This window comes from Chelonus insularis, unplaced genomic scaffold (assembly GCF_013357705.1).
Source record: "Chelonus insularis isolate UGA/USDA-ARS -01 unplaced genomic scaffold, ASM1335770v1 contig_324_pilon, whole genome shotgun sequence".
In the NCBI taxonomy this organism is placed as follows: domain Eukaryota; kingdom Metazoa; phylum Arthropoda; class Insecta; order Hymenoptera; family Braconidae; genus Chelonus; species Chelonus insularis.
The window spans coordinates 1,085,819-1,105,149 of NW_023276494.1; the positions used below are offsets into that span (position 1 = coordinate 1,085,819).

Genomic DNA, 19,331 nt, shown 5'->3' on the forward strand with positions numbered 1-19,331 from the left:
ATCTTTCAAGTTTTATCTATATCGAGTAAAACTCAACTGATGACAAGGAATAGTTATCACCTTACACCCTTATCAGTAAATTTCTTCATAGTAATTGAAAATTGGGTTCAATCGAGCCCGGCCAAAGAATACAGTCCATTTTTTCTGTAACAGAGGTAACTCTAATTTTTTATTTATCGTACGAAAAATTTGGGTTATAACTAATGATTTGTTATCAATAAAATGATCAAATCTGAAAAAATTCCTAAGACACAGTTAAAATTTAATAGATTTAGACGTATCTGAAATTTTGTAAAACTCTATCAGATTTCAAGTTGTTTGTTATATGTTGATGATAGAATTTACTTTCTTAAGACTTACATTTAAAAATTTTGTTGTTATAATTAAGGGATACATAGTTGAGTATTTGTAGCTTGCTCTGGCGATGACAAAACTACCGAAAAATCAGAATCTAGTATAAGATCACTGATGCACCCAACAATTCCCTTCGTGTACCTTCCATTTGTGGTATTGACTATATTTGGAGCTCCACCTTTAATCAAATTATTTATCATTCCTCAAAAGATAAATTTTAATTAAGTTTTTAAAATATTATCTGTACAGAGAAATCTATCATTTAAATGTGATGATGATATTTATTGTCTAAATGTAAACAAGAAAAATATAATTAAATTTTTGACAATTGGGAATATATAATTGTTTTCAATAAAATAAAGTCGATCTGTCAATAGTAAGAGTTAATACATAAAATTCAGTACATGATTTGACTTTGGTTGTAATCTTGAGTAGTATAACATACCTATGTAGAGACCAGTGTCTGTATTCAACTCTCTAAGTTGGCCGGGTGATGATACAGATACACCTAATCCATTGTCAACTATCAGTGATGACCATTGTTCATTTCTAATCAATAAATAAAGCTCTTAAGAATAAGAGCTTATCTACTATACTATGAATTATTGTACCTGACTGCTTTTATTCGATGCCAAAGATCATCATTGACTTGTGTGAGATTATATCTAAGAACCGCTTCACCACTACCAAGATTATAGGATAATACTAAATAACCTTGGTGAATACCTAGTGCGAGATAATCATTATTTTTTTCTTCTCTTTCCTGCGGCTCTGATTGCCTTCCACTCCATAATAAAAGTCCATCAGTACTACTTGTTCTAAATCTCATATTTATATCTACTCGGTAACTTATAATCCTGTTAATAATGTTTCTTATTTCATAAATAAAATTAAATCAAATGTGTTTCATTATTTTACCTTTTCATTGTATCAGCATCGCTGTAATGCAAATAACTATCAGTCCCAGTGAAACTAGGCACATGTCGTTCTAATTTCGTGCTTATAGGTGGAATAGAATTGATGGGCAATAATGCATGTGGTACTATCAATTTATCGAGTGCTGGGCAAGGATGTGGTGTTCCTAAATGACATCTGCACGTAAATCTATCTCTGATTGGTCGACATTCAGCATCACCACAAGGCCGAGATTCACATGCATGACCACAATTGCCTACATTTACGCCACCAAGAGCTTCTGCTAAAATTCCAATCTGTGAAAAATTAATATTAATATGCACAATTCATATGCCAATGTTTTGTTCTATACTGATTTAGAAGACATTCATAAATCATTCAGTTCACTAGTACTATACATAATTTATTACCTCACGATAATTAAGTACAATTGTCTGAATACACCCAATAAAATTAGCAGTCACGTTGACTTTAAACGTAAATGTCTTGAATGATGGTGCTCCACCAAGAAATAAATTCATTGGTAATGAGAGTTGTGTAAAAGCTCCTGGAGCCATGATTTCTTGCATAGACTCATTTTCAATTTCTAATGAAGCTAATCGTCCTGTTCTCGAAACTCTAACTTCTAGCCATTTATCAAGTAATATAGGTAACTTACTCCTAGAATTGAATCATACATTAACATAGGAATTAGCTTGCTCTTAAGAAATCGACATAAATCAAGGATTACTTTTATCACCTACCTAAGAGTTGCCGGTCCTGAGCCTAAGTCAAAAGTAAAATAAACATGATAGTTGTTCAAATAAAGGGCAATAAAATCACCAGTTCCATCTTTGTGATATCCATTGTAAAGAATCATGCCATCAGGTGCAAGAGGTTTAAATGTTATCGATAATTCGAGCCAAGATAAAGAGCTATCTCCTAATCCAGGATAACGTAAATAGGAAGATCCGTTAAATGATGGAATCTAGAACCAAATTAATTTAAATTATATAAACCTGTATAAATTTTTTTTTTTAATTAACACAATCACTTTTAGCAGTTTCCATTACTTGCAAATCGACTCGGGTTTCGCAAAGGTCACCAGTATAACCAAGAGGACATAAACATACAGTAGTATCTCCACCAGTTGTTAGACATTTTCCACCATGAGAACACGGAACATTACTACATTTATCAGCTTTGCATTCCTCTACAGAAGTAAGACATTGATATTATACACAAATGAATGAACAATATTATAATAAAAATCATATTATAATTTTTTTGTTTATATGTACGAACCTACGTCAAAACCATTAACAGCATCACCTCGAGGCATTAATGGAAAACGATAACGGTGTTCATTCGCTTCAAGATGCCTTATACATCCAACAAATCCAGTTTTAACAGGGAGTCGATCTAATCCAGTAGTATTACCAGGACCGCCAATAAATAATAATTCTTGAAAAGTAATTCTTGAAAATAATCCCTTGAAGATTATAAAATCGATTATAATATATTCCTACTAACAGATGGTTGATGAATAAGTACATTTATAGCTTACCTTAGATCTACCTTGAACACGTTTTTCTGAATTGAGTTGTATCCAGGCATCCCAACGATGACGGTATATATTGAGAGTATTCCACTTGTTCAATTTTACAGTCTTAGTACTTCTTACCACGCCTACGCCACTCCCACAATCGAATCTGTAAGTATATTATTTAACATGCTCAGGCAGAGTTTACAACTTTAAGCAAATAATTTTCAATTAAAGAAAAATTTTTATATTAAGTATTTCTAACAAAATCTATGTAATTCTTACTTACCGAAATTCAATAAATCCATGATATAAAATAAGAGCCATAAAATCACCTTGTAAATCATCACGCTCACCAGTGAGTAAAATGATACCATCCCAATTTTCAGGTCGAAATTCAAGATCGAGTTGAATGTGTTTATAAGCTGTTTTTAACGCTGGAAATGCTAACCAACTTTGTCCAGTAAATCTAGGAGACTTTATATCGATCTCTAAAAAGTAATAGTTAATTATTCCACTTAGATTCATATGATATTTTATTGTTGAGTTATCAATTAAAATATAATGATAATTGATCATAGTTTTGATTTTATTAATTGCACACCATTTTGACAGAATTCGCCAGTTCTCCCAAGAGGACATTGACATCGTTGTCTAAATAATTTTGTACTCCGGTAATTTTTATTTAAATCATTTCTATCATTATATAGTTCTTCGGTGTAACAAAGTCCCAATGGACCACAATCGACAGAACAAGCAGGTTCCATTTCTAAAATATTTTCCGTCGCAGACAGAATTGTGTTATTCAAAGTTGAGTCCTGTAACAAATTGTTAATATAATATTAAATATTTCTTCTTTGTTACTATTATTTACTCATATTGATTACCTTTAGTTTGGAAGGTCCAAAGGATTGTGCTAATTTGGTGTTATTTTTATTTGCCTTAACTATTATATCATTTGGAGACTGATTTACGGAAGTCCGAAGAAGCTTTTCTAGTGAAAATGAAGTTTTAGCGTCTTCTTCACTATTAGATTTACTAGATACATTATTACTATTTATCATATCGTCGATTTGATCCATTTTACTATTGAACAGCGTTGTTGAATTCAGCTCTATAAAAATTAAAATCACATAATAATAATAAGATTATTCCAAAATCAATTGACAGTAATCGCGCATTGAGAACTTTCTTTCTTTATCTCTCTCGTAGTATTTTTCTTTTTAAATGGTTCATTCAGGATCCAGAAATCACCCCACAGAGACTAGAATTTAAAAACATAATTGTCCAATAAAAGCGTAAAAAAATACGATGCGTTCACTGAACTCAAAGTGTCTCTTGAACTGGAACATAGCTAGAAGGTGTTACTGTCAAATTCCATAACAAGTGATTGCACTTCGCACATCGCGCAACAACCGTTTAATATTCGATGTGTGAAATTTTATGCCAATATTAACGAAGTTGATTTCGTGATTTATTGACAAGTGTTTGTATTCTACATTTGTTGAATGGTTGTAAATAAATAGTTATTTTTAATCAAATTTGATGTTTAATTAAAAATAAAAAGACTATTAAATCCTACATAAACCATTATAAAGAGTAAGCCTCTTTTTGCCAACACATGTTTTATTAGAGACTCTTTTTCTTTACTCTAAAGCCAAGTCAAATTATAATTGAATAATGGCTTTATTTTATTGGAAATTTTTTGAGAATATAATCAATTATAAGGATAATACTTAAATAATGACTCAGAGTATATTAAATTATAATGCTAAAATAAATCAATTTTTTTCTTTAAAATTATTATTTTTATCATTTTTCTACGATTATTTAAATGAAATTTATGAATTGAATCCATAAACTACAATCAAACAAGTTTACAAACTGAATTGTGACAAGTGATCATAAAATCACTGTATGGTTTAATATCTTTTGTGACTTGAGTACCATACTTAATTACTACATCAATGAGATTGAATGACGTAAAAATTCAATAAAAAATATTCGAGATTTATACTATATTATTTTTTCACATGAGAAAACAGAATTGTTAATAATAGCTCACAAAAGTTGAGAATAAGATTTGCTGCAGTTAGCCAGTCTTTTTCGATCCACTGAATTGTTGAGATCTTAAAGCTTTTCTTTGTGAACTTTTTACATCCAAGTCTCAAGACTTTTCAGGAAACATAAGTTCACTTCAAGTCGTAAATCGGTTCTTGAGTAAGAATCCTTCATTAGTCAAGTTGTGAATGTCGTAGAAAACTTTATTCTTTATACAAAGAATAAATATTGTTTGAAAAATGAACATTTTGATTAATAACAACAATATTGTTAATATTATAAGTAAAATTTTTCAACAAAGAATAAGCATATTATTCATTAATAGAACTCTTGAGGATATCAATTATTTTAATAAATACAAAAGTTTTTTATTGTGAGCATTCGAAGCTTTCAATTAATTAATTGAAATATTTCCTATTAGATCACTGGAAATCCTTTCTTAGAGGTACCATTGTTAAAGGTATCAAAGTTAATTATTTCAAATGGTCTCTATAGGAGAAATAAGATAAGTACTTTCCCTCACCAGAACAACTATATCCATTTTTATGGATAATGTAACCATCCCGACAGCCACACTCATACATGCCATCATGAAGTTCATAGCAAAGTTGTTCGCATGGTGAATTTTGACCGCATTTTCCTGTAATAAATAAAGAGAAAAAATTTTTTTACAAATAAAAAAATTATTTCAATCATGTTTAAAGCGTAAGAATTATATAATTGATATTATACGAGGATCATTTGATTTCAATTTTAGTTTTCCTGCTTATTGTGCATGAATATCTTTAATTCAACAAAAGAATTCTATAAAGCCAATAACTATTGTACCAGAACAGTATAAAAAATGACAAAATAACATTTCGATGCTCAGCAATAGGAACTTGATATAAAGTTTTTTAACAATTTTAACTTATTATTGATTATTATTTTTTCTTTTTTCATGTACATGCTTTTAGTATAATTACAACACATAAATTTCTATACATGCACGTCTGATCGATCTTTATTAATATTATTTTTATTAAATATAGTTAAATAAGATTATTACCTTGAAAAGCAGCTTCAAAAGCTGTACGTTCTTCAATTAAATTTTGAGAAATAGTCACAGTGATGATTCCAAGCATTGCAGTTAGGTAATAAAAATACTTTACAGCCATTGTTTAATAATATAGAACTTCACTGAATTGAAATACTCAATTTAATTTCGTAATCGTTCAACTAGTACTACTTCGTTCTTCACTTAGTAAATGCTCAATTTATCAATCTAATTATTACAATTCATTCGTCTAAAAGTTATTAATGCATTGAAAGTAAAAGTAATACATTATATTCATTTAATTCCGAATTGGTGTAGTAAATATTCGTCAGTAAGAGTGTGTGTTGATAATTGAGAAACTCTCTATATCAAAGAAAAACTAGCTAATTTTCACGATTTAAAAAGTGCTTTATATTTTAATAATAGTGAAAAAAATTCTCATCAAGTCGAGCATTTATAATAAATCGTTTTAATAAACTAACTACAGATTTTTACAACTATTCAATCAATTTTATATATTTTCAGTATTGGATGAAACAGAGTGTGAGGTAGAACGAATGTTTAGACGGCGCATGACAAGTAGCACAAATTTCTATTGTCGATGTAAGAAAATATACATTTTAGAAAAATTATTATCAATTTAACTAATAAGTTGAACATTCACACTCCATCGTTGTTCTATTAAAATATTCACCAGACTACGTACAGATATGTGTATGTGTATTGCGCTTTATTATAAAATTATGACTGGTATAGAAATAATCTCTAAAATAACTTTTGTATATTTTAGAAAAATTTTTCAATTAGTTCAATCTATAGCTTATATAATCGAGTAAACTTTGAGAAAACAAAGTAATATTGAGTTTAGAACATAATACAGGTATTTTAATTCGATAGTAAACATCGGAATAAACCTCAACTCAATGTGAAAAATAGTAGAGATAGTTTTATTAATAATTTTCATAAAAATGTATAGAAATATGAAATTTAATTAATTATTTCGAATTTATAATAAGTAGTTTTTATGTATCAATAGTTTAACCGCGTTATTAAAAATTGATGAATAGACACGAATGCCGGCCGATGCCTTTCATCGAACTGCAAGGGTTGAACGCGTTGACAGCGCCACTTCTAGTGAGGTGTAAAATACGCCAAAGTAGCCATATTTTTTATAAATAAAAATAATAACCTTTACTAAATATAAATTCAATTATTAGAATAGAATTTAATTTTCTTTTGATTTGTTAATATTTTTAATTAATAATATCGAAAATAATTGTAATTCAAAATATTCCCATTTAAAAAATAAAAAACTCTTTAGTTAGGTTAAATCCTCTGGACTTCCCCTATGTATTCATAAGGTTTATGTATTTAAAGTTTCAAGAGATTGTATTAATATTTAATAAAACCTTGAGTCGGTATGTAAATATAACAATTTTTTTTCTTTATTTTCTGTGAACTATAAAATAAAAATATACATATAAGAGTAATTTAGTTAAAATAAATCTCAAGTTCTCTTTGTCTGAGCATACTTTCATTTACATCAAGATTGTACATAATAGTTTTCAAAGTGCAAAATTATATTGCAATCTGTTGATCATTGTATATAATACTTGTACATATAAAAACTTACCTTACATTCATTAAGAAAAAATCACATACTTTTGTTAGAGTGTACTTTTTTGTTATAGAATAATATAATTTTTAATACTTTAGCTCAATTAAAAAAATTTACTACAATTATTAAAAATTTTTGGGCAATATTGATTGGCAATTATAGCATAAGGTACATCACTTCCAATACGTATTGTTTCGAATTGACTAAGTTTGTTCCATACATGAATTATTAATGCTTTTTCAATCATTCTTAACGTTTCATTTCGTTTTTTGGCGTCGAAATATAATTTCCACTTTTTGTAGTGTATCGGATAGAACGTTGATGGTGGATAAACGTTAAAACCATGGCATCGTGCCTTTGTCATATCTTGAGCCTAAAAAAAATTTATTATTTACTTGCTAGCTTATCAATTGTAAACTTATTTCATATATTCTCACGTATTTAGCAGCACATATTCTTTGAAGTATTCGTGTTATTACACCTGGCCCATTATTACCCCAAATATCACCTCGAAAATTTTTTTTTAGATCTCGTAAACAAGCGTCAGCAATCCTTCGACCTACTTGATTCGCACCAAATCCTAATACACCAGCAGCAACATCTTCCCAATCTTCGGCACCAGCAAAATTTGAAAGATGTTCTAGAGATCTTCAAGAAAAATGTAGATAGTATAATTTTTATCAAATGTAACTGTATAAAAATTGAATTAGACTTACGATATCACAACTACATCCAAATCCAAATAAATTCCTGGATATTTCCACAGTGTTAGGTATCTTAGTATATCAGACATATGACTTCGAGGCCATCGGCTAGATTTAAATACTCCACTTGCCCACCATTCTTCTAGAGGAGTGTCTTTAACATATCGATCCATACTTATTCGATGAATATGAACATTTTTATAGCTCATAAGAATATCAATAATCATTTTAGTATAATTTGAAAATTTTCTATGACTGAGGAAGGATAAATAGACCTTCATCCCAGGATTCATTTTGGCTGCTGACTCAACAGCACATGCTTGTCTTGCATTCAGAAGAATTTCTCTATCACCGAAACATGAAGTTTCGTGGAAAAAAATATTATGGTCATCTTGCATTGATTGTTCTTCACCTTCTAATCCATCAACTTATGAGTTAATAATATCAAACATTATAAATATAATGCCAAATTGATAGTCATATACCTTTATTAAAATATTCAGTGGAACCCAGTGTTTGTGGTTCATCATAGCACGATATGTCTTCATCTGTAGCGCTTATCAAAGATATAGCTAAATTTTTTATAGACCTATGATTAGCATAAAAAATTACACATAATAAAAAACAACTACCACAACCAATAAATATCTTTTTTTTCAGTATTTTATTATAATTGAACACTTTATTTCGAAATTGCACTAATGTTAACATTTTATATAACATTAAAAAAACCCTCATAAAATGTTACTTTTTAAATTCACCCGCTAGGAAATTTTTAAATGTATTTCTAAATTTTGATTGTAATTTTTTATTCAAAATTCTTTTTCCATCATTTTTATTATTTAATAAATACTGTATTTATCTTTTATTTTGTTTACTTATTGACGTCTCATTTATATTTATGCCTCAAATTTGTATTTCTTCTAACCTTTAGGAAGTACGTAGGCGTTTTTAAATCAAATATCATGTTTAATTATCATTCACATACAAAGGATGAGACTAAATTTACTTAATCTTTTTTTTAAGACTCATTTATTTTTATTATATCAGTCTGTAAATTAATACTACCAGTGTTTCATAATATTTGATAAAATTTACAATAAAAATATAACTACACTTTCTATACTGATGCCTATGTGGTGGGTGATTCCCTAAAATCAATAACTACTTATATTCCGTACAGTACCCTTCTCTACTATGAGTAGAGATTGTAACTATTAAACGCAGTTTTCTATGATGTAACTTATATTCAAGTATTTTTACTTAGATTAAATAAAATGTTATTACTCATTATTTTTTTATTTCAACTCTATATCAAAAGTTATCAAAAACTTCTAAAGACCAAGTCAGTATAATATCAAAACCTTTAGAATTAACTGAATATGATAATAATTCATATCCTTTAAAATAAAATCTAAATAGAATTTATAGTACTGCACTGTTATGTTATTTTGCACATTGCAACCTTGCATTATTAATTACTATGTACGTCTGAGTGTTTGCAATAGGCGCCATTGGTTTCCTTGAAAATTGAATATGACGCGCGAATGTATCTTAAATTTAAATTTATTCAATAAAACAAATAGAATTTTCTACTTAATTAAATTTTATTTACCAATCATGGAATGGAAACGTTGACAAAATATAAACATATTTTAAAGATTTAATTGACATTTAATTCTTTATATTTTATTGAATGCTGCAATATCAACGCTTTGAACCAATTCTGTAATTCCTTCTATTTGTTCTGTTAACCAATCAACTGATACTTTATCATCTTCAATTACACATGATATTTGAAGTTTAACAATAGTATATGCCAATGGAACTTTTTTTGCTGTAATAAATTTGAAAAAAAAATTCAATATTTCATGGTTTTTTGAAATCCATTGATTAATAGATAATTAAAATAATTCTTACCTGCTCCCCAGAGTAATCCATCACACTTGATTTTTCTTACTTCAGCTTCCATTGCTTCCATATCAGTTTCATCATCCCATGGTTTTATATCCAAAATAATATTAGATTTTGCAATTAACGCTGGTTCTATAATTGACAAATAACATTATTTTCCATTATTTATCTATATTTATCCAAATATATGTTACAAATAATTACTTTTTGATTTTTTTGCTGCATATGCTTCTAAACGTTCTTTACGAATTCGGGCTGCTTCGGCATCTTCATCCTATAATGAATGATTTTTAATATATATATCATAATATCAATATTATTGTGTAAAAATATATATATTTATTGGTTCATTGTTCAATAAATAGAGTAATTGTATAATTTACCTCTGAATCAGAACCAAATAAATCTACATCATCATCATCATCATCATCATCATTATCATTATCTTTAGGTGCTTCAGCTGCACTAGGTTTTGCAGGGCAAACAGCGATGTGCGGAGTAACAGGCGGACATGATTGATTAGCCTGAAGCTTTTGTACAGTTATCAACAATTCAGCGAGATCTGAGTAAAATGAATTTATAAGTATTTATTAACAATTCATATTGAAAAAGAAATGATCAAAATACTCACTCTGGTTTACTTTTTGTAGTGAAGCTTCGAGACGTTCATTTTTTAGCTCTATAGCTTCAATACGTTTTAATAATTCTTCATTAGAAGTACTGCATGTGGTATTAATTGTAGATAGCTAAAAATGTCATGGAAATTAATTCAATATTTTGGATAAAAATTTAATAAGTATGCATTGTTATCTAGATTTAACAATTGTATTAAAATATTTAATAACTGGTCATAGTCAATCAAAAATGTACGTATCGAGAGAAAAAAATCATTTCGAACAAATTAATTTTTAAAAAAATGTATTATAATTAATTTAAAACAAATATGTACAATTCAACGGAAAAGAGAAAAAAATGAGTCGATCGTGAGCAGTGTTGAGTGCCTTCTAAAAGTACATGTCAGTATGGTATTAAAATAGTAAAATAATCTATCAGTCAAGTTCCATCATTCAATATACGAGGTAGACATTCAGGAAATATTAAACACATCAAAATAAACAGAAAAGTTTCAACACACAAATACTATTGTATTTGATGTGTTGTAGCCAAGAATACGTCAGTGATTTCACAAGAATGTGAATTAATATTCAAACCTAGGCTGCAAAGAATTCTGACTATCAATGTCTGAGCATTGTCTGTTTGAATCTCTCAACGGAATAATTAGTCATAAAGTACTATATGTTTTTGTCAAATAAACATTCAAAAAATAAAATGAAACACAATTAGATGCAAGCAGAAATATTAGGTATTACAAAATCGCTCAACTAATGAGCAGAAAATTATTGTACTCACACACTGCAAACCCTTTTTAATGTGTTGCCGCGCCTTCGCAACTTCTTTGGCCAAACTTCCACCGGTAAAATTGTCTGAAGAACTAGACACTCGGCTCTTCTGCACCCTCCGATAAAAACCATAAATACGGACACAACAAAAAAATTATTCATTATTAAATTATTCATGTTAATTCAAATATATAGGAATAGCTAAAGATTTCAATTTGTTTAGAACTCTGAAAATTTTAAGAATATGAAAATGCATAAAGTCTGATACAAAAGCGTATTAGAATCATTGTAAAAAAATGTATTGAGAATCTTTTTCGTCAATACTTGCTACAAAAGTTCAATTTTCGAATGTTTTGAAGTGTACAAAAAGTGATGAATTGTTGAATCCTCAATTATACGATTCATTTTATTCAATCAATGCATCAAGTAACACTCTTTTTTATAACATAATTTCTATTCTACAAACAATAAAGAGATGTATTTTTCGCCACTTTTCACACAATTTCGCTTACACTTAATGATACAATAGTATTTTGGATTTCAATCGTCTATTGATTTTAGATATAGATAGGAATTAATTCGGTAATGCAGCTCAATGTAGCCGTATGATGGATAAATGTTTTTAAATAGAAGAAAGAACAATCTTCCGTTCTTGTAACTATGATGATATAAAAGCAAGTTCAGATGATGATACATGACCAGATAGAATTATTCTTCAATTGAAGTAATTAAAAATGAACTCTTGCTTGTATTTTTCTTTTTACCTTTGCTATGTTTTCAAAATGAACACGTTCAGCTTTCTCATGAGAAGCCTTGTCGAACCATACTTTTTCGTGAACAGGTGTAGTAATAGCCATGGTTTATGAGTATTCAATCGTAAGGTATACTTGTAAAATATGAAAATTATACCTAGAAAATAAAAATAAAATTGGTATTATTGTATGCTCAGATATAATTTCAATAAAATAAATATTTTATAAAATTCTGTTTAGATTAAAAAATGATGCATTGGCAAAAAGTAAACCCTTGATTTAATATATGGTTATATACGGTTCCAATTGTAACTAAAAATTGCGAATTTATCAACACGAATATTTGAAAAATTGATTTTTATCTTATTGTTATTCACAAATAATAAAAAAATAAATAAATATTGAATCAAAAATATCAAATAACATCTGTTATATACACAAAATTAAAAATGGATATTATACATGTCTATTGTTTAAATAAATATGACGTATTGTTTAATTAAAAATTGGCCATACTCTAAAATCTTAAAAAGCTTTTTTCACTTCAAGTAAACTGTAGAAAATATTTAATTTTCCAAATATATATTTCTTATTTAAACGATGTGCTTTACAATATTCACTTATCACACCATTGTAAAAATAAAAAAAATATTATCGTCAAAAATTTGGAATATCTATCTCAAATATTAAATACCCGTATTTTCTTTTAACAAATAAAAATTTATTTAAAATATTTTTTTAGTTATAAAATAATACAAAAAGTTTATTATTAATAAAAGAGGTTCGTACAATTTTAGCTGATATTACTGGTTGACTTTGTGAGAGAATACCAAGGTAAGAAGGAATTCAGGATACTGGACTATACATTCGGCAAATTTAGGAGTTTCCGTTTACTGATCTATACTTTGTGCTGTTTACAATTAAGTGTGGTGGTATGCTGAAGGTAGGCATAAATAAAACCATCAATATAGATTTTCCCGGGTATTTTTAATTTTCGAGTACTTGACTTTAAAAAGTCACGTTAACTATTTAAATTAAATATATTATTAAAATAAACGCATGAAATATATATTTCAATTATGTTTATTATTATAAATAATGTTGTTATAAAATTTGTCTATAAATTATTATTGTAATTAATGTTTTTGTTTTTCTTTAAATTGTATCAGAGTTTTTGATTATTTTCAATCTTTTTTCTCTAATCGTACTTTCTCAAGTTGATAATCGGTATAATATGTATAATAATAAATAATCCAACAATATAAAATACCAATACTACAATAACACGAAGTAAGAGCTAATGGAAAAAATGGTAATTTCTTACCAAAGCATATTGTATGAAACACTGTTTCATATAAACTTATCAATGGTAATATTAAAACATAAATCCACTCATGAATATACAGAAGAGATGAATGAAATAAATTTTTTAAACATAAAAAAACTGTCATTATATACATTACTAAAATTCCAATTTTAAATATGATTAAATTTTCTGGAAAAAGTAGTGGTAAAATAGCAGCATGGCCTGTAGAACTTAATAGAAGAAATAATTTGGCATCAGCTTTATTAGTTGTGGCTAGAATTCTGAAAATAATGAAAAGTAAAATAAATACACCAAACGATTATAATTTATTATCATTCAGATCTAATGAATTTGTGATAAATTAATAACTACCCAAGTGGAATTATTGCCGTTAGAATAGCTTTTTCATGAACATGCCATCCAAACATGAAAGAACTTAAAGCACATATTACTAAACAGCGAACCATGTTTTCTTTTTTTAAATTCTCTCGTTTTTTACTGAATAATATTATCAGAGCCGGCTAAAATCAATAAAACAACAAAATAGATATTTTTGTTTTAGCTATTTTATGTTATATTATTTTTAAAAAATCGCTAACTTACGAGCATCGAACAAATCGTAGCAATAAATGTAACAAGAGGCGTTGGAGAAGCTAAAACTGTAAGAGAACTTTCTTGAACCAAACCACCAGTCATTGTAGCAGTTTGTACATGCATTGATGACAACCAGCCTAATTGTTTCCATACAACAGTTAGTATTTTATCCAAACCAACGTATAACGACCAAACATTAGCAGCCCAATATGCATGAACTAAACCTCGTTTAAATGGAAAAAGTCTTGAAAGTACCTAAAACAACGTACTAATTAATTATCAATGATTATTATTATTATTATTATTATTATTATTATTATTATTATTAAAAAGTCAATAGAATTAATTTCATACTTGAGGTAGTTGATGAATAAATGGCCCAAATGAAATTGCTGTAACAGCAAGTACAATGATTCCAAGTTGAATCAGTCTTGTAAAAAATTGATTACTTCTCAGACAATACCATTTGAGTAACCAGACTATAAATGAAGGAGCAATATATAAATAAATATGTTTTAAATTCAACAAAATTGCGAACCATGTAGCACCAGCTAAAACGTGTATCTGTCATAAATATTAGTACGATATTATTTTACATATTATTTATATTTAATTACACATAATTTTAATCGACAAAAATAATCATTTATAATACGTACATTTGATTTCATTACATTAGCAATTGATAATAACAGAATTCCTGTTAAAATGCCATTATATTGAAAATGAATATGATCAACCAGGAGTAATCCTATATTACACAGTGATAAAAATCCAAAAACCAACGATTCATGATATGTTTTATGAAAAATATTGCTAACCCTTAAACAAATTTTTGTCATTCAATTTTTTCGTTCTATCCTTCACTATTATAATATTAATTCATTGAATTCATTATTATTATTATTATTAATGAAACTTACTCTTGAACTCCATACAGAAGCAATAAATCAGTAACAATAACAGAAACCCTTTGAAACAAAATAGTTAAGGGTGATTCATAATTAAAATTATCAATGTTCAACATATTAGGATCGATAAATGATGCTATTTGGCTCAGAAAAAATTCGAACCAGCCAAAAAAAGGAGGATAATCTAATGTCCATTGTGATTTTGCTGAAGTATACCATTCATTAATAGGTAAACTATGTGTTATTGCAAGCCAATTACGATGTACTTCAAAATCTGTAGAACGGCTAATATTTTATTTATTTACTAAATGTAAATTATGTTTATAAATAAAATTCAAAAAGATCCTTGATATTATTCATTAAATAGAATAATATAAAAAATTACAATAGCTAAAATAAATTTAAATTTTACTTTGTCCTTTGCTATTTTAAATTCTAATTTGTTATTATTGGATAAACATTTCAGTGATAAACAATAGAAGGATTTCTTTGAATGAATATTATGAATTGAATCATAAAATAAAGTTTCAAAATATTGACTTACTATGTGGGAATTAGCAGTACTTTGATAGAAGATATGATAATAAATATTGCATAAAATTCTTTACGATTTATGAAGAGGTTCTTTTCATCCTTTTGAGTAGTCATTCGTGTATTGGAATTCAAATGGTAAGTAAACATTTTATATTATAAATAATATTTACAAATAATTTTATCTCCAAAATATGTTTAGGGACTCTATTTTACTCACTATACAATAATAATCGCAGGTACTCAGGAAGTTGCTATCTTCACACATGTGTTTAATCGAAATCATCATTGCCAACCTAATAAACGTATCGAATTTTTATTTGATGGAAATGGGTTCGCGATGTCCGAGAGTAATCTGAGAACGAATGTAGAATTCCAGAACATGTTTCCTGGTTTATGTATAGATTTGGAATTAGTTTAAAAAATGTTTTCCTAAAGTAATTTACAAAGTAATAATCGGCTTATGTTATAATTTTATACATTTGTTTTTATATATTGTCAAGAACATTACATTATCAAAATATTTTTGGTGACTATTTTTGAAAAATGGGAAGGAAAAAACAGCGTCAGCAAGACATAACCTGGGTTGATAATAGCAAAAATCACAATGCTGAAATTAATAGTAATGGTAACATAGACATAAATAAAAATGATCCACTAGCGGACTCACTTACAACAGTTGAAGATGAAAATAAAAGTCCTCTAGGTTTGTCAATATTGTTTCTATAATATAGCAATTAGTAAATACCTTTCAACTGTTATTCACACCTACTAATTCATATTTTGTTATTAACAGAGAAATTTGAGTGTAAACACATATTGAAGGCTATAATAAATTTGCCTAAACTACGTAAAATTTTACAAAAAATAGACAAAAATGGTCAGTGTTCTTCATGCAGAACATCAGATCTTAATTCAGCCGTAGATCTAGATTCGACTTTAGAAATTGGATCAACTACAGAGGAGGAAAAAAAAGGATTGTGGTTTTGTTTAAAGTGTACTAATCAAACATGTGGTAAAACTCATTGTGAAAATCATTTTAAGATCCCTCATAGTGATTTACATTGTTTAGCACTTGATACTGATCAATGGACCATTTGGTGTTTTGAATGTAGTAGAAGTATAGATCCTAAATCTAAAGTACCCTTGACACAAATTTTAGAACTCCTAAAAAAATGGAAAGCAACAGCTAACGTTCTGCCAATATCAAGAAAAATGGAGGATTTATCTATTACAAAAAACGAACCTCCTATAGTTAATAAAAGCAATAAAAACGAATCTCGACCTGTATTAAATAATAACAATAACAATAATAATAACAGTAATAACAGTAATAATAATAATAATAATAATAATCATAATCATAATAATACTTTTACTAGGGTTCGAGGATTAGTAAACTTGGGTAATACATGTTTTTTGAATGCAGTATTACAATGCTTAGCTCAAACACCATATTTAGTTAAAGTTCTACAAGATTTACAAGTATCAGATACAAGATGTTATCTTCCAGGCGGTAAACTCAAAGTTCCAAAAGAAAAGAGTAGTAAAAATAACAACAGCAATGGTGATATTAATAATGAAGATAATAATGATGACAATGTAAATGAAAATGATGAAATAAGTTTACCACCAATAGAAGATAATTTAGGAGATTGTGGAAATTTTATTTCTGTGTTGTGTAAAACTTTAATAGAGTTACAAAATTCCGATAATAATAAAATGTCTACTTATAAACCATCTGAACTATTCAATTTATTAAAAAAAAATTCTCCACAATTTTCGGATGGTGATCAACATGATTCACATGAGGTTTTGAGACTAATGCTTGAATTAATTAGGAATGAAGATTTACAGCGGTATCAAAGTTTGATTTTGAAACAAATTAATCTCAATAAAAATATGGAAACAAATGAATTAGGTGCTAATCTTAAATCACAAGCAAAATTTTATGGTTGCCAAGCAAATGCCAAACTTTTAGGTGCTGAGCCTGTATTTCATGGTACATTAGTGTCAACAATTCAATGTACGGAATGTCACCATACTTTACAACGTGGTGAATCATTTTTAGACCTTAGTTTGTCTTTAATGGAACTTGAAAAACAAACTTTTATATCTAAAAAAAATAATAGCTCCAACGACTTATCCAATGGTACATCAACTACTGGCGACGATTATTATGTAAATAATGAAAAAATATCTAAACATCAATTGAAGAAAAAAAGAAAAGCAGCTAAATCATTGCGAAAAATGGAAAGACATAAAGCTAATCAAGAAAATATTAACAATATCTTCAATGGGCATGATGCAATTGAAATTTCAAATGGCGAATCAAAAGAAGAAGATACTAATGATACTCTTAACGAATCTGATAATGCAACTGCAAGTGAAAATTCATCAGAGAATCTTGAAATTCCCTTAAATCTTTCAAATAATATTAGTCAAACTGAAGAAATATTACCCCTTCTTGACACTAATGAAACCACTGATAATAAAACGACTGGAATTAATTATCAAAATCGAGATCACTATACTTATTCTATTGAATCTTGCTTAAATCAATTTACTGCTACTGAATTTATGAGTGGTAATAATAAAGTTCAATGCGAAGCGTGTACGTCGGCCAATGTTACAGATTCAAAAAATGTTGCAAATGACCAAAAAAGCGCTAAACCAGTTGTCGTTTACACTTCAAGTACAAAACAATATCTTATATCTCAAGTGCCTGCCGTTCTTATATTGCATTTAAAAAGATTTCAATCTCGACGATATAATAATGGGTTTTGTAAAATCAATAGACATGTTAAGTTCCCAATAATCTTGAATTTATCATCATTTTGTAAAAATGCCAAAAAACCCACTTTGTATTCACTTTATGGTTTAATTGAACATCAAGGAACAATTAATGGTGGTCATTATGTAGCATACGTGAAGGTAATATAATTAAAATACTGAAATAAGAAAATTTTTTTTTATGTTATATAATTTTTTTCGTAGGCAAGAAATAAATTGAAGCCTGATGATCCTCAATGGAATTTTTTACTGAAGAAACGAGACTTAATGCAGAACGTTAATGGTCTTCATGAATTAGATAATACTTCGAATGAACGGGTCAATGAAGACGAAAGTACTACAAGTGTCGATCCTTCTTTAGGGCAATGGTACTATGCATCAGACTCGAGGTTTGTAGAATCAAATTATTTTAAACAGTCCTATATAGTGTTATTAATTTTTTTTAACATTTATTTCCAGAATTATGGAAGTTGACGAAGAAGCCGTTCTGCAAAGAGAGGCATATCTTCTGTTTTATGAACGAATTTCATGACTCACGGACAATGAATACTTTTATTAAATCATTTTTAATTATGTCTTTCTATTATTATGTAAACAATAAAATTTATAAAATTGAATTCATGAACGCCAATAAAATTATAATATGATCATGAATTTTTTTTTTTATTATTATTATAAGTAAAATGTTATTCAATGAACTTTTTATTGTCGCTTCATGAATTTTAAATACCGGATGTAGCATGACCACTCTCGTCATGTGGTTAACTTCATGTTATACAATTAATATTAAATAGTTGTTTGATTATTAGGTACGATATTTTTCGTAAAAATGATTAATTATTAATCTACTTCTAATTAATAATATTTCATTAAATAATTTTTAAATAAAAGTTAATTCCGCATGACGTTGAATTTATTAA

At 27.8% G+C, this 19,331-nt stretch overlaps 5 protein-coding genes across 8 annotated transcripts; 1 reads left to right on the forward strand and 4 right to left on the reverse strand.

The window, feature by feature from the left end:
* Window positions 1-360: 360 nt before the first annotated feature.
* Window positions 361-6,780, reverse strand: SP2353 (EGF like, fibronectin type III and laminin G domains protein pikachurin). The gene is made up of 14 exons (XM_035081397.1): window positions 5,901-6,780; window positions 5,376-5,492; window positions 3,679-3,905; window positions 3,396-3,609; window positions 3,081-3,282; window positions 2,816-2,960; window positions 2,554-2,740; window positions 2,322-2,461; window positions 2,013-2,236; window positions 1,680-1,929; window positions 1,273-1,565; window positions 966-1,211; window positions 800-903; window positions 361-532 (listed from the first exon to the last, which is right to left on the reverse strand). The coding sequence occupies exons 1-14, from the start codon at window positions 6,007-6,009 to the stop codon at window positions 384-386; spliced, it is 2,607 nt and encodes an 868-aa protein (XP_034937288.1). The 5' UTR covers window positions 6,010-6,780; the 3' UTR covers window positions 361-383.
* Window positions 6,781-7,455: 675 nt separating this feature from the next.
* Window positions 7,456-9,766, reverse strand: LOC118065857 (lactosylceramide 4-alpha-galactosyltransferase-like). Of its 2 annotated transcripts, none has more exons than XM_035081403.1 (4): window positions 8,696-9,766; window positions 8,223-8,622; window positions 7,944-8,154; window positions 7,456-7,879 (listed from the first exon to the last, which is right to left on the reverse strand). In XM_035081403.1, the coding sequence occupies exons 1-4, from the start codon at window positions 8,946-8,948 to the stop codon at window positions 7,610-7,612; spliced, it is 1,134 nt and encodes a 377-aa protein (XP_034937294.1). In that variant the 5' UTR covers window positions 8,949-9,766; the 3' UTR covers window positions 7,456-7,609. The 2 variants fall into 2 exon arrangements, with proteins under 2 accessions (XP_034937294.1, XP_034937293.1); XM_035081402.1 differs by having other exon boundaries at window positions 8,223-8,625; window positions 8,696-9,677.
* A 32-nt stretch (window positions 9,767-9,798) lies between these two features.
* eEF1delta (elongation factor 1-delta) lies at window positions 9,799-13,180 on the reverse strand. 2 transcript variants are annotated; one of them, XM_035081404.1, is made up of 8 exons: window positions 13,066-13,180; window positions 12,289-12,433; window positions 11,535-11,633; window positions 10,756-10,870; window positions 10,508-10,686; window positions 10,329-10,398; window positions 10,131-10,256; window positions 9,799-10,047 (listed from the first exon to the last, which is right to left on the reverse strand). In XM_035081404.1, the coding sequence occupies exons 2-8, from the start codon at window positions 12,379-12,381 to the stop codon at window positions 9,893-9,895; spliced, it is 837 nt and encodes a 278-aa protein (XP_034937295.1). In that variant the 5' UTR covers window positions 12,382-12,433; window positions 13,066-13,180; the 3' UTR covers window positions 9,799-9,892. The 2 variants fall into 2 exon arrangements, with proteins under 2 accessions (XP_034937295.1, XP_034937296.1); XM_035081405.1 differs by lacking the exon at window positions 11,535-11,633.
* A 279-nt stretch (window positions 13,181-13,459) lies between these two features.
* On the reverse strand, window positions 13,460-15,869 carry xit (ALG6/ALG8 family glucosyltransferase xit). Of its 2 annotated transcripts, none has more exons than XM_035081401.1 (7): window positions 15,632-15,869; window positions 15,100-15,361; window positions 14,836-14,998; window positions 14,531-14,740; window positions 14,186-14,431; window positions 13,955-14,103; window positions 13,460-13,863 (listed from the first exon to the last, which is right to left on the reverse strand). In XM_035081401.1, the coding sequence occupies exons 2-7, from the start codon at window positions 15,201-15,203 to the stop codon at window positions 13,461-13,463; spliced, it is 1,275 nt and encodes a 424-aa protein (XP_034937292.1). In that variant the 5' UTR covers window positions 15,204-15,361; window positions 15,632-15,869; the 3' UTR covers window position 13,460. The 2 variants fall into 2 exon arrangements, with proteins under 2 accessions (XP_034937292.1, XP_034937291.1); XM_035081400.1 differs by having other exon boundaries at window positions 15,100-15,372.
* Usp16-45 (ubiquitin specific protease 16/45) lies at window positions 15,863-19,065 on the forward strand. The gene is made up of 4 exons (XM_035081399.1): window positions 15,863-16,324; window positions 16,415-18,552; window positions 18,616-18,800; window positions 18,871-19,065. The coding sequence occupies exons 1-4, from the start codon at window positions 16,165-16,167 to the stop codon at window positions 18,941-18,943; spliced, it is 2,556 nt and encodes an 851-aa protein (XP_034937290.1). The 5' UTR covers window positions 15,863-16,164; the 3' UTR covers window positions 18,944-19,065.
* The last annotated feature ends 266 nt before the right edge of the window (window positions 19,066-19,331 follow it).

Bases quoted from the DNA above. Each gene is read 5' to 3' on its own strand.
- eEF1delta (XM_035081404.1), bottom strand. From the start codon at position 12,381: ATGGCTATTACTACACCTGTTCACGAAAAAGTATGGTTCGACAAGGCT. The intron at 11,634-12,288 runs GTAAAAAGAAAA...CGGAGGGTGCAG, and splicing joins ATTTTGAAAACATAGCAAAG to AAGAGCCGAGTGTCTAGTTC. The intron at 10,399-10,507 runs GTAAATTATACA...CATTCATTATAG, and splicing joins TATTTGGTTCTGATTCAGAG to GATGAAGATGCCGAAGCAGC.
- xit (XM_035081400.1), bottom strand. From the start codon at position 15,768: ATGTTTACTTACCATTTGAATTCCAATACACGAATGACTACTCAAAAG. The intron at 14,999-15,099 runs GTAAGTTTCATT...AATTTGTTTAAG, and splicing joins CTTCTGTATGGAGTTCAAGA to GGTTAGCAATATTTTTCATA. The intron at 14,104-14,185 runs GTAAGTTAGCGA...TATTGATTTTAG, and splicing joins CTACGATTTGTTCGATGCTC to CCGGCTCTGATAATATTATT.
- Usp16-45 (XM_035081399.1), top strand. From the start codon at position 16,165: ATGGGAAGGAAAAAACAGCGTCAGCAAGACATAACCTGGGTTGATAAT. The intron at 16,325-16,414 runs GTTTGTCAATAT...TGTTATTAACAG, and splicing joins TGAAAATAAAAGTCCTCTAG to AGAAATTTGAGTGTAAACAC. The intron at 18,553-18,615 runs GTAATATAATTA...TTTTTTTCGTAG, and splicing joins ATTATGTAGCATACGTGAAG to GCAAGAAATAAATTGAAGCC.
- LOC118065857 (XM_035081402.1), bottom strand. From the start codon at position 8,948: ATGAGGGTTTTTTTAATGTTATATAAAATGTTAACATTAGTGCAATTT. The intron at 8,626-8,695 runs GTATATGACTAT...TTGATGGATTAG, and splicing joins CACTGAATATTTTAATAAAG to AAGGTGAAGAACAATCAATG. The intron at 7,880-7,943 runs GTGAGAATATAT...AATTTTTTTTAG, and splicing joins GAATATGTGCTGCTAAATAC to GCTCAAGATATGACAAAGGC.
- SP2353 (XM_035081397.1), bottom strand. From the start codon at position 6,009: ATGGCTGTAAAGTATTTTTATTACCTAACTGCAATGCTTGGAATCATC. The intron at 5,493-5,900 runs GTAATAATCTTA...TATTTATTACAG, and splicing joins TTTTGAAGCTGCTTTTCAAG to GAAAATGCGGTCAAAATTCA. The intron at 3,283-3,395 runs GTGTGCAATTAA...ATTACTTTTTAG, and splicing joins TGGCGAATTCTGTCAAAATG to AGATCGATATAAAGTCTCCT.